This window comes from Nerophis ophidion, linkage group LG11 (assembly GCF_033978795.1).
Source record: "Nerophis ophidion isolate RoL-2023_Sa linkage group LG11, RoL_Noph_v1.0, whole genome shotgun sequence".
In the NCBI taxonomy this organism is placed as follows: Eukaryota; Metazoa; Chordata; class Actinopteri; order Syngnathiformes; family Syngnathidae; genus Nerophis; species Nerophis ophidion.
Window position 1 is genome coordinate 43233580 of NC_084621.1, and position 13696 is coordinate 43247275.

The 13696-nt window shown below is 39.5% G+C and overlaps 1 protein-coding gene across 2 annotated transcripts in view; it reads left to right on the forward strand.

The window, feature by feature from the left end:
• LOC133562148 (uncharacterized) overlaps positions 1-13349 on the forward strand; it is a 31393-nt gene extending 18044 nt beyond the window's left edge. For both annotated transcript variants that reach the window (XM_061916061.1, XM_061916062.1), the window contains 6 exons: positions 52-265; positions 4309-4500; positions 4582-4662; positions 6843-7005; positions 8579-8759; positions 8839-13349. In XM_061916061.1, coding sequence (XP_061772045.1) covers positions 52-265; positions 4309-4500; positions 4582-4662; positions 6843-7005; positions 8579-8759; positions 8839-10077 — 2070 coding nt within the window. In that variant the 3' untranslated portion in view covers positions 10078-13349. The remainder of the gene's footprint in view (positions 1-51; positions 266-4308; positions 4501-4581; positions 4663-6842; positions 7006-8578; positions 8760-8838) is intronic.
• The last annotated feature ends 347 nt before the right edge of the window (positions 13350-13696 follow it).

Below are 13696 nucleotides of genomic sequence, written 5' to 3' on the forward strand. Positions count from 1 at the left end.
AAATAGTACCAGCAAACACAACACACCTTTCGAATGTTATTTTATTTTCAGGGTGAGGACTGCACTGCTGCTAAAGAGGTGCCTCTTAGCCTAGGGATTAAAGTTGAAGAGAATGCATCAGATTCCTCACTTCAAAATGAAAGTAACAAAGAAATCCTGTCACTGCAAAACCAAGACATTCGAACGGTCCTGGTAAAAGAGGAAATCAGCGCTGGTCTGAATGATGCTCAGGCCACACCAGATAGCAGACATTCCAGCAGTTCATGTAAGTACTCATTTTAAACAAATTATTCCACAATGGTTAATGCATCTACCTCAATGTGTTATGAATCTTGGCTCAGACCTCCATGTGTGGAATTTACATGTTCTTTCCGTGCTTGTATTGGTTTTCTCACGGTCCTACAATTTCCTCCCACAGTCTAAAACATATTGTTAGGCCAGTTAGAGACTAACTTGTCAATCGGTGGGATTGTGAGTGCAAATGGTTCCTTGTGCCCTGTATGGAGGATAATGTGTGTCTTTACTACGCAAGCTTTTTATTGACACTGAATTTTTTGCGTCCAAATTTTGTAAACTGAATTTTGTTACATCAAATTATGCTGACAATTTCATTGAAAAATGCAGTGTTTTAAAAGTCAGTGTATAAAAATTCAGTGTAAAAAAGTTGGTTTATACAAATTAAGTGTATTAAAATTGAATGTTTAAAAATTCAATGGAAAAAAAAATTCAGCGTTGAAAAATTCTATGTCAAAAAATTTGCTGCATTAAAAAGCGAGACTCACTTCCGGTAAATCAAGGCTGAAGCAATTGATCCTGTCTCTGTACCAGACAATGAGGTGTCAAGTTTGAAGTCACGTTACACGGATCTTGCAAAACAGCAAAGAAAAAGGCAAGTTAAGTGGAATACCTGGGCATAATTCAACATAATAAACACTTCTGACCACCAGGTCTGATGCCACACATTTTAGCACAAATACACTAGCACCTGACCACCTGGTGTGACATCACACACATTAGCACTTGACCACCAGGTGTGACATCACACACATAAGCACCTGACCACCAGGTGTAACGTCACACACTAGTACCTGACCACCAGGTGTGACATCACACACACACGAGCACCTGACCCCCAGGTGTAAAACCACACACTAGCACCTGACCACCAGGTGTGACATCATGCACACTAGCACCTGACGAACAGGCAGGCATGTGATTTTTCCGTCTATAGTCGGAAATCCATCATTTTTATCTCTGTAAAAATATGAAAAAATATTTTCCATTTTTCTTCGTTTTCCGACCTACAATTTGTGTTTAAATTTTGATTAGTCTCTTTGCCGTACCTGCCAAAACATTGTTTTTTCGTAATGAGTACGGTTTTTGATATTCCATTAAAAATTATTAACTTAAAAATTGAAGCTCCATAGCAAAGTAACTCCACGGGCAGGGAACAACATATACGGGAAACATCAATGATGAATGGTTGGTGAACGTATAAGAGAATCCATGATTGGTTAGTTGGTTTACTACGATGAGTAACGATTGGTTAAGATTAGGGTAAAATATTAAGGACAGGCCAATCAGAAGCAAGATAGGGCGGGTCATTGAACTAGGAAGGGAAATCACAACAGACATGCACATCCCAAATTACGACGAGAGAGTCGGAGAAGAGAAGAGGGAATATTCAAACGGGGGATTTATATATTTTTAAAAAAGAGTGGAAGATGGCAGAGGGATTCTCTTCCTTTGATGTTTCTTTTAGCGATGTAGATGACATCCAGGAAACCCACAATACATCTACTTGGCCACATTTGGACAAATCTATGCGTCTGGATAAAACGATGCCCAAAATATTCATTTTAGTTGTTTACCATGTAAGCCCAAATCAAAACTGCTCTCGATGGAAGACGTGGGATACACATTTAAGAACACACATGGTTGTGGCAGACATGTGATGACTTTTGCTACAGTATAACCTGTCTAAATGCTACATTTCATTGTCATAGGTGTTTTTGAACAGGACAGTAGCTGACATTTTGTTCATTATTTCTACTCTTTATATATTGACATTGAATAGTTGAACCATTTTGAAACATAAACAGCATGACTGCAATATATTTTTTTTTAGAATAATTGTTTGTACTCTTTATGATTTTTGCATTTGGAGCAGTTATAAGGGGAGAGGGAGTTGAAGAGACAGAAATTTGCTGTAAGATCCAAGGCAGAATCCACTAAAGCCGAAACAAAAAGTAAAATGCAAACTGCCATTGTCAGAGCCATCAAAGCAACAATGCTAAAGTAATATGCGAAGGAACCAAAGTAATGTGTAAATAATATAAATAACTTAATGAAACATCTGTGTGCCCCCCGGCTTATTTTCAGTCTTTTTCATTCAATTCTAATCACGTGCCTTCCACCAGGTGTGACGTCACACACAACCACCAGGTGTGATGTCAGACACACTACCACCTGACACCAGGTGTGATGTCATACACACAAGCACCTGACCACCAGGTGTTATGTCATAACATGTCATAATCCAGTGGCCCGCTGAATGTTTTTAAACTATAGAACTAATTTCAGTGTTATTATTGAATATGGGGATGTTTTTTTACCCTTTGCATTTGTTTTGCCCTGTTTGTTGCATCTTTGTCGTTCTTGCTCGGTTAGAAAAGATGTCGATCAAGGAGGTGGTCTGGGAAGTAGAAGAGCAATGTTAATATGTTGTAAATAATCAGAGTTTTATTGTTCATAGTCGATATTGTAAATCACACTTTCCTTCTCCCCCTTGGTTCTATTTTTAGGAAGTATGGTATTGCATTTCATGTTAATGCCGATAATTGCCGGATCTATTTTCCCATTGCACAAAATAACACAGTTCAACGTCTCATTGACTGCCTGCACGACATCAAAGCCTGGCTTTCAGCTAACTTCCTGACTCTAAATGAAGACAAAACAGAAGTTATGTTGTTCGGTCCAGGTCGCTCTGCTCTCCCTCCCCCAACGTTGACCTCGGCACTCTGACCCTGTATCTCAAGGACTGTGTCACAAACCTGGGGGTAAAGTTCGACTCAGATTTTAAATTCGAAAACAAATCAGCAGCGTGGTTCAAAAAAGCTTTTATCAATTACGCCAAATAGCGAAAGTGAAACCGCTTCTGTCAGGACATGATCTTGAGAGATTAATTCACGCCTTTATCTCAAATTATTTAGACTACTGCAATGCCCTGTATGAAGGCATTAGCCAGGCCTCCCTCGCCCGCCTGCAGCTTGTGCAGAACTCTGCTGCTTGTCTGCTAACACAGACCCGCAGACGTGAGCACATCACCCCTATATTAGCGTCCCTTCCCTTGCTCCCTGTGCGTTATCGAATCAATTTTAAATTCCTATTTGCTTTTAAATGTCTAAACAACCTCTCGCCAACATATCTCTCCGACCTCCTTCAGCCTTACTGCCCCACCCGATCCCTAAGATCAGCCGATCAGCTGCTACTGACGGTCCCTGACACAAGGCTGAAGCTTATAGTTGACAGAGCTTTCGCCGCTGCTGCTCCCAAGCTCTGGAACGACCTACCTCTGAGTGTTAGACAAGCCTCTCTTCCTGTTTTTAAATCTCTTTTAAAAACATACTTTTATTCTTTGGCTTTTAACAGTGAGTGATATCCATCCTGCAATTGCGCCCCATTATACACCTGCTGTGAACCTTTTTTTTATGTTTTTATTTTTTATTTTTTTATCATGTTCTGTTTGTGTTGTGTTGTTTGCTCGGTCCTCGTATTATCTTTTAACCTGCCCATTGTACAACACTTTGGTTACCCCTGTGGTAAATTTTAAATGTGCTTTATGAATAAAGTTGATTTGATTTGATTTCTATATTTTTATGTACATAATTTAGTAAGTAAACTAAAGTTCATTCCATTTTTGAGATGTTTTTTTTAGTTTTTTACTAGAAAAAGACACTCAGAATGTACACAAAAAAACTGAATTTACACAAAAATACAAAATGTGGGGTTCACAATATTAGACCATGAATAATAAAACACTGAATATTTTAAATCTATAAATGTTGCTCCTCTTCTTCTTAGACCAGCTACTTAATCCACATCTTTTATAATCGAGCAAGAGCAACAAAGATTCATTAAACACTATGAAAAAATAAGGCAACAGGATAACCTTACAACTAATTCATAAGAATATGTTATTCAAAACATGTGTGTGACAAAAAAATTTCTCTCGCTGATCAAAAACTGCATGGCCAGTTAGACCCATTTTGAGCTGTTCAGAGACTGATTAGCAATATTTGTGTTTAGTCACAGACATCGAGGAGACAACAAGGGACTGTCATGTGACCCCTGACTTCAGCAACAAACAGTGCATCTTCTACCCAGTGAAGGAGGAGGAGAAGGATATTTTCTTGGGGTCTGATCAAACTAACTGTGGAAGTTTATCCACAGAAGCTGATTACAGACAAACGGCAGATCAAACTACGGAATGTAATTTATGTGAGTTTGGGACGTTTTTTGGTGTGTTCACAGTGTATAAAAGATAATAGAACACATTTTAATTTTGAATCGTATTAACAGATGAAGGCATACACAGTCAAGAAGACTACCAAGATATGAAAGAACCAGAGATGGGGGTTGGTGATATTGCAGATGAACAAGGTTTGTTTTTTAAATTTTTGTTTTTATTGGATGTGTAGAGATGTTACATATTGAAAAACTGCCAACATTTTCACACTATGTCATTGTTTTAATGTAACGTAAAACATAACCTGTCTGACAGTGAGCTTTATCTTTGAGCAGGTGTACCCCATATTTGTATTTGTTAGCGGAATTACTAATTTCCATAAAATTGTGTGGATAGGTGGCAAATTTGGCATTGCAAGAACACAGTATATATCTGTGTTGGGGCGGCATAGCTCGGTTGGTCGAGTGGCCGTGCCAGCAACTTGAGGGTTGCAGGTTCGATTCCCGCTTGTGCCATCCTAGTTACTGCCGTTGTGTCCTTGGGCAAGACACTTTACCCACCTGCTCCCAGTGCCACCCACACTGGTTTAAATGTAACTTAGATATTGGGTTTCACTATGTAAAGCGCTTTGAGTCACTTGAGAAAGGCGCTATATAAATATAATTCACTTCACTTCACTACATCAGAATACAAATGTAAATATTCTAAATAATATTCTATTGTTGCCCCTTTTAGCTTAAGTGGGAACATGAGCATATGCATAGGCCCTCAACCGGGGTGTGTTGTACAAACAACGCATACTTCCTGCCACTTATTCATTATATTGTTCACCTTACACAACAACAACAAATCAGTACAAATTCAAATAATCCACAAAGTTAAAGCCCACGGTATGCTTGCTCATGCATGAGCCCAGGCCCAAGTGCACAGTGTAGCCATGTCATAATTATTGCAATCCTTACTCATGCCAGTTAATAAAAAAATTTACACAACAGAAATAAGTACAATGACTGGAATACACCTTGACACTGAGCAGTGAGCATTTTGCCATTTTATTTCATGAATATTCTGTATGTCGGGGTCGATAACAAATTTTGCTTGACAATATATTGACCTACAAATTATTGCCAATAAACAATGTTATTGTTATTATTATTTTGAGTCCAAATAACCACTTATGTAATGATAATACATAATGATAATGCAAGTCTACCCTTAAGAATGCAACAAACTTGTATTTCTTATATATTTTAGCATTGCAATTGGAATGTAAACTTTTAAATATCCAAGTTAAATAAAACAAACAAATGATACAAATTAAAGATACTCTCTTTGCAAAAGTGTGTACTTTATTTAAAAAAAAAAAAAAAATCACAACCGAAAGCAATAAAATATGTTCTGTCAGTGAATAACCCTCAAATATACACAACTAAAATAATAAATAATATGGCTAAATAAAGTTATTGCGACTAAAATGCTTAGGATTATCATTATTAGTGCAGTGTTGTTGGATGTGCTCAAAAAGTACTTAAACTCACACTAAAATATTTTAACAAAGTTGTAATTTCTTTGTTAACAACTAAAATAAACACACGATTGACTTTGTTGGCAGAGGAAACATTGAATATTGTTTTGGCTTCATATTAGCCATATGATTTAATTGGTTTGTTTTCATAGGTTTATCTTCCTCCATTTGAATTTGTAAATGTTTACAAATTTTATTTAAAAAAAAAATGCAAATTTGGTGATCCTTTTCACGTCAGTTAGTTATCTGTTAAACACACCTCCCGCCTGTTTCAACTTGACATTGTGGAGTTTACAGTATATTGATCAGTTTCTGCAAAAATAAAATACAACATAACATAACATTTATCTTAGCATCAAAACAGGCTCATCTTTTAGTGCTGGCAGCTGATAAGCCACATTTTAAAATTTTTTGTGAAGGCCTTGTAAGTTGTGACCAGTTCCATAAGTTTTTTTCAACGTGTGGTTATCAGTCACTCTTTTTCCAAAATTTTAATTTAACACGGTAATACTAACCGTCGAGAGTTTTACAGCGGTTCTCATTGTTACTGTTCAAGTGCACGTTGTACAAACGCCCGCAGCTGCCGCCAAGAGCGACCGCTCTGCCTCTTGCAGCCCGTAACAACGCATGCACCTGGCTGTGATTGAGGCTGGCAAACTTATCAAATTTATTATCATTTATCGTTCGGTTAAGTGACTTATCGAATATCGACCCAGGTTTAATGTTCTGTCATTTCAGTTGTTGTAAGTGTACTAATAACAAGAGTTAAATGGTTTTCTGTTTTGTCATTTTATTTTAATAATCTTAATAAATATGGAATACTTGACTTTTTCACAAATGCCGAAACAGAGTCGCAGAATCTACCAGAGTTGCAGCGCCTTCTTTTCCAGAGTTCTGATGAAGAGGATGCAGTGAGTTTGGAATCGCCTCCACCTTACATTGACTGTGAAGCAGAAGTCATGGCCTACTTCCACAAGAATGGCTCACACCAGCCAGGCGTAACGACACAAAAGTAAAGAGCAACTTTTTACTTCTACTTACTGACATACTTTACTACTCTATTACTCACGCTGAATGAGTTAGGTGCTGAGAGATTCATGGCTGGTGAGGCAATAAAGTTTGATGCACACGTGCAATGCTTTCAGGTGTGGCAGAGTACTGTCTGCCTCACCTTTTCTTTTCTCTGCAGTATATTGTCTGATCAGCACAAGATATTGATATCACATGGTGTTAAATAGAGGGGGGAGGGGGATAATCGATTTTTAGATGCATCGCAATTCGGACATGGACGAATATGAAATTCATTAGTAAACGTCAAAAGTTGATAATCGATTTATTTGTACTAAGTAAAGTAATGCAGACAGTTCTAAAATATGGCTGACTGCATCGAGCCACCTCACCCAATAATCCGACGAGCTCCTTTATTAAAGGCACTTCCCCGGGACACGCGCGGCCCGCAGCGGGACTTGAGGGATTCCATCCCGGGTGATTTTACACCTTTTTTGGACTTTTTCCGACTTCTTTCTCTCTCCCTTTGGTGGGCCTTTGCTGGGTGCGTTTTGGACATGCCGGGAGCCCTGGGACGTGCACTGCCGTCGGTGGGACTTGTGGGACTCACTTATGGTCCAGTTTTGCACACATTTCCATTAATTTAATAAATATGGGAATTAATTTAACTGTTTTTTATTACAAATGTACTGTTTTAAAAATTTGAAGCGATAAACACTTATTTAGTGAAACATGAAGAAATGTAAAACTGTATTAATATATATAAATTAAAAATGTCTCAATAATCGATTTTCTACCAAATCGTAGCTCCTGAATCAGAATCGAATCGTGAGGTGCCCAGTTTCCCACCTACAATATTTTGGCAACATGCTGAGAAACAAACAGGTTCTAAGGTGAGGCAGACAATGTGCAAATTAAACTATTTGTAATTCAGAAAATTGTTAAAATTAATATCATTTACAGCACACAGTCCTCTGACTGCAAAATACTGCACTGGACTATGAAGTATATTTTATGATTCTAGTAGGGATTAGGGGAATTTGATAAGCTTCTCAATAATTGGTTTAAGCTTTGTATTACTCCACAATACGTGGATAATATAGAATAAAATAAAATAAATTGTTGAGGTCATTCAGTAAAGACAATGACTCTTGTTTTGATTTAGAAAAACGTATGGTGCTACTGTAGTACTGTGATACGCTCGATTTGTTTCGCCAAGTCGGTGAAACGCTCGGTCATGTTTTTAATGATATATATTTTTTAATTTAATAATTTTTCTCAGCACTATCCTTCATGGTCACTTTCTTCCTTCCCATGCTTGTAAAAACAAAGTTATGTCGATCTTTTGCTATCAGCTAATGCTGGCAAGTAAGAACGGATGTTTTGGTTTAATCTTACGGGGGAGGTTTACTGTGACATTTGCTACGCCAACTAATGGCGGTGATGCTTGTAACTCAGATTTTTGCTTGCAACCTAAAGCATTACAATTATCTTAAATTATTATTTCTTAAAACACTCTTAAGTTGAAGTACCACTGTAATTATGATTATATGTCATTGTTTTTTGTTTATATCAAGTGTGATCCAAGCACCAAGAGAGACCAGAGGACCCATTCAATACTTCTCAAGGTATTTTGGCTGGGACACTTGGGTAGACATAGCCCAGTGCACCAATCAAAGTACCAGCACTCCTAACTGTGTCACAGTGAGAGAAGTAGCACAGTTTGTTGGCATCCACATTGCAATGGGAACATTAAAGGTTTGCATCAATATGTTTTGTTCTTATGGTCTGAGTCAATTGATTGCAAAATTAACCAAGCTAATTTGGTTTCCTCCAGTTTCCCAGCTCTAGACTCTACTGGGAGGACTTGACCAAGGTGTCCTTAATTGCGGACGCCATGACACTTTCCCGCTTTCTTCAGCTGTCGCGGGTGTTGAAGCTTGCTGCAAAAGATCCAGTAAATAGTAATGGTACTGAAGAAAGAACTTGCATTAACTTGCAAAATGGGTTGTCGGGGGACAGTTCTCATCTTCAGGCTGACATGTCTTACCAAAGAAAAGCGTCTGATGACACTTTGGACCCTCTGTGGAAGGTTCTGCCATTATTGTACCGCTTCCAAAAAGGGTGCCAGTCATTTAGAAGAGAGGGGAACTATGCAGTTGACCAATATTTAATTCCCTTAACAAAAGAACACAAAAACATGCTGGCTCTGCACAGCACGACATTAATTGGATTTGGGGGTTTGCTTCTACATGTGGATTTTAAAGTGGATCTGTCTGATAAAGAAGATGTCGTACAAAAAATGGTGCCCAAAGACAGCACAGTGTTTCTGTGCAAACAAGAACTCTCCACCCCTGCAATGCTTGAGCGCCTCCTTGCTGCTGGAATCCAGAGTGCAGGCCGGGTAGGCGGGGCAAGAGGTCAAATCGGCGATGAGTTTGTGAGCTCGGACGGCAGGCTGATGCTGCGCAGGACGCATTGCGGCTTCATCTTATCCACGGCGGGGCACAGTCAGAGAAACATGGCCATTCTTATGGACAACTTTGAGAAAGCTCAGACAGCAGCTCGCCTCAACAGAGATTTGTTAAATCTTTACTCCATCCCAATCAGCAGCCTGCCAAAATGCTGGCCTCTCACCGTGCTCTGGTACCTAACAGATCTGGCTTTGGTCAACTCCTGGCTCCTGTACAAACACGATCACTTGACCAACCCTGCACATTTGTCTCTAATGGACTTCAGATTACAGGTGTCCAAAGCCTTGATCCACTCCAGCGGTATGGACTCTCAGCACTCTGTTCTCCCTCAACCAACCTCGGGAAAAACTCACGCAAGAACTGACCCTCCTAATCCCAGCACAGTAGAAGAAAGCTCCCTACCTGATGCAGCCACACGGTACGACGGTTCAGGTCATTGGCCAGAGCAACTGGCCGAAGGCGAAGGGGGAAGGTGTCGATTTGGGCACTGCCAGCGCACATCTCGGGTTCTCTGTCTTAAGTGCTGTGTGTTTCTTTGCATATCGCGCAACCATAATTGCTTTTTGAATTTCCACAATCAAGCAAATTCAGGAAACCTCTAAATGCCAACCTTTCAGTCCACACCTTCAAAGGTATTGACTATATAATAGAGATGTAACAATGAACGGTAATAATGATAACCGCAGTAAAACTCCCGACGGTTAATATAACCGATTTAATTAAAATGATTGATGACTGCACTTTGTCAAACTCATGGACTGACTGGCGCCAGCACTCTAGCTTAAATTGTAACATGAAAACAAAAGACATTAACGTCTTTATATATTTAAAAACAACATGCCCCAATTTTAACTTATATTGTATTTCCCTATTAAGAAACAACATAGCCTAATTTAAACTCATATTGTTTTTCCCTATTAAGAAACAACATACCTCAATCGAAAGTTGTATAAACACATTGCTTTCTTAACCGCTAAAATATTCAATTGTGCACATGGAACTTAGAAGCTGTGCTCTCTTCAAACAAAGTGATCATTCTTTAGACGGAGGTGTTTTTATGGTGCCTTCAAGGACCGCTGAATAGAATAAGATGGCACAAGCCAAAAATGATTGGCAATAAAAATACATTTTATTTGTTAAGCGCTTTTGATTTAAATACATCTTAAAGGGCTATTATACAAACCAATATTTGTGAAGCATGAGAAACACAAAACATTAAATATAGTGGCTTTTGTAACTCTATTTTTATTAGTTATTTAAAAAAATTTTAAATAATTTTGAAGTGTGTGTACAAGTACACTATATTGCCAAAACAATTTGGCCACCTGCCTTGACTCACATGTGAACTTCAAGTGCCATCCAATTCCTAACCCATAGGATTCAATATGATGTCGGTCCACCTTTTGCAGCTATTACAGCTTCAACTCTTCTGGGAAGGCTGTCCACAAGGTTGCGAAGTGTGTTTATAGGAATTTTCGACCATTATTTAAAAAGCGCATTGGTGAGGTCACACACTGATGTTGATTGAGAAGGCTTGGCTCTCAGTCTCCATTCTAATTCATCCCAAAGGTGTTCTATCGGGTTCAGGTCAGGACTTGTGCAGGCCAGTCAAGTTCATCCACACCAGACTCTGTCATCCATGTCTTTATGGACCTTGCTTTGTGCACTTGTGCACAGCCATGCTGGAAGAGGAAGGGACCCGCTCCAAACTGTTCCCACAAGGTTGGGAGCATGGAATTGTCCAAGATGTTTCGGTATCCTATAGCATTCAAAGTTCCTGTGACTGGAACTAAGGGGCCAAGCCCAACTCCTTCGAAACAACCCCACACCATAATTCCTCCACCAACAAATCTCACACTCTGCACAGTGCAGTCCAAATGTACCGTTCTCCTGGCGCTCTCCAAATCCAGACTTTTCCATCAGATTGCCAGATGGAAAAGCATGATTCATCACTCCAGAGAAGGTGTCTCCACTGCTCTCGAGTCCAGTGGTGATGTGCTTTACACCACTGCATCCAATGCTTTGCATTGGACTTGGTGATGTACAGGCTTAGAGGCAGCTGATCGGCCTGGGTTCGGCCTCGGAAACCCATTCCATGAAGCTCTCTGCGTACTGTACGTGGGCTAATTGGAAGTCACATGAAGTTTGGAGCTCTGTAGCAACTGACTGTGCAGAAAGTCGGCGACCTCTTTGCACGATGCCCTTAAGCATCCGCTGTCCTCTCTCTGTCCGTTTATGTGGCCTACCACTTCGTGGCTGGGTTACTGTTGTTTCCAAACTCTTCCATGTTCTTATAATAAAGCTGACAGTTGACTTTGGAATATTTAGGAGTGAGGAAATTTCACGACTGGATTTGTTGTACAGGTGGCATCCTATGACAGTTGCACACTGGAAATCACTGAGCTCCTGAGCGGGGCCTAATCTTTCACAAATGTTTGTAGAATCAGTCTCCGTGCCTAAGCGCTTAATTGTATACACCTGTGGCCAGGCCAAGTGATTAGAAAACCTGATTCTGATCATTTGGATGGGTGGCCAAATACTTTTGGCAATATAGTGTATTTTTCGAGCACATTCAACAATACTGCGATAAGAATGATACCAGTCATATGAAATGTTCACATTGTTACATCCCTACAATATAAACATTTGCTTTTGTACAAATACAGTACACCAAATACAAAAAATAAATAGATTCATTGCATTATGATTTACATTTCTACAAATACCGTGGTAATTGCAGTAACATTTGCTTAACTGTTAACATTGATAATCTGAAATTGGGACGACTTCAAACAAAATCATAGTATTTATTGCCTGTTCTTTATCTATTACAATGATATTCCTGCAATTCTTCCAGAAATCTGAAGTATAAAAACACAAATGGGAATGTGCTTGTTATGTGTCTATAAATACTGTATATTATAAATAATTTTAGACATGTCAAATGTTGGATATATTGAAGATGTGTTTACTGCGAAGGTCTTAATAGAAAAAGGTGAAAATAGTTAGACTTGCTCAAAAGTCATACATATGCTCTACTACTAAAACCAATCATTTATGACTTAATTATTTCATGTTTTCCAATGTGTATGTTTCTGACTTATTGTTGAGTTTAACTTGAGACATGTTTAAATGCTGCTTTCAAATACAGAAAGAAAACGTACAGGTATTTCAACTTAAAGGTATAGCATAAGTGTGATGATAAACAATAATAATATCAATAATTGATGTTGCATTGGAAGAAGCCTGTGCTCTCCGGTGGATGAGGGGGTTAGTGCACGTACCTTACAAAACGAAGGTCCTGGGTTAGATCCTGGGCTCGGGATCTTTCTGTGTGGAGTTTGCATGTTCTCCCCGTGACTGCGTGGGTTCCCTCCGGGTACTCCGGCTTCCTCCCACTTCCAAAGACATGCACCTGGGGATAGGTTGATTGGCAACACTAAATTGGCCCTAGAGTGTCAATGTTGTCTATCTGTGTTGGCCCTGTGATGAGGTGTCTACTTGTACGCTGCCTTCCGCCCGAATCAGCTGAGGTAGGCTCCAGCCACCCCCCGCGACCTCGAATGGAACAAGCGGTATAAAATGGATGGATGGATAAATGGAAGAAGCTTTGTGTGGAGCCATTCTGTACACTACAAAACATGCAATCATCCATCCATTTCCTACCGCTTATTCCCTTTTGGGGTTGCGGGGGCGCTGGCGCCTATCTCAGCTACAATTGGGCGGAAGGTGGTGTACACCCTGGACAAGCCGCCACCTCATCGCAGGGCCAACACAGATAGACAGACAACATTCACACTCACATTCACACACTAGGGCCAATTTAGTGTTGCCAATCAACCTAGCCCCAGGTGCATGTCTTTGGAGGTGGGAGGAAGCCATAATACCCGGAAGGAACCCACGCAGTCACGGGGAGAACATGCAAACTCCACAAAGAAAGATCCCAAGCCTGGGATTCAACCCAAGACTGCAGGACCTTCGTATTGTGAGGCAGACGCACTAACCCTTCTGCCACGGTGAAGTCCACTACAAAACAAGCGCTGAAAATTTTGGGGAAAATAATTTTCACCTTTTACTATTATGACCTTAAATTGTCTTTTCTTACTCAAAATAAAGTCTCGTGAACATATTTTGTAACAGCATTTCAAAGTTGTTTTTGTTTATTTTTTACATTGACCACACAATGCATCTACATTGTGTATTACCTACATATTAAGTGCA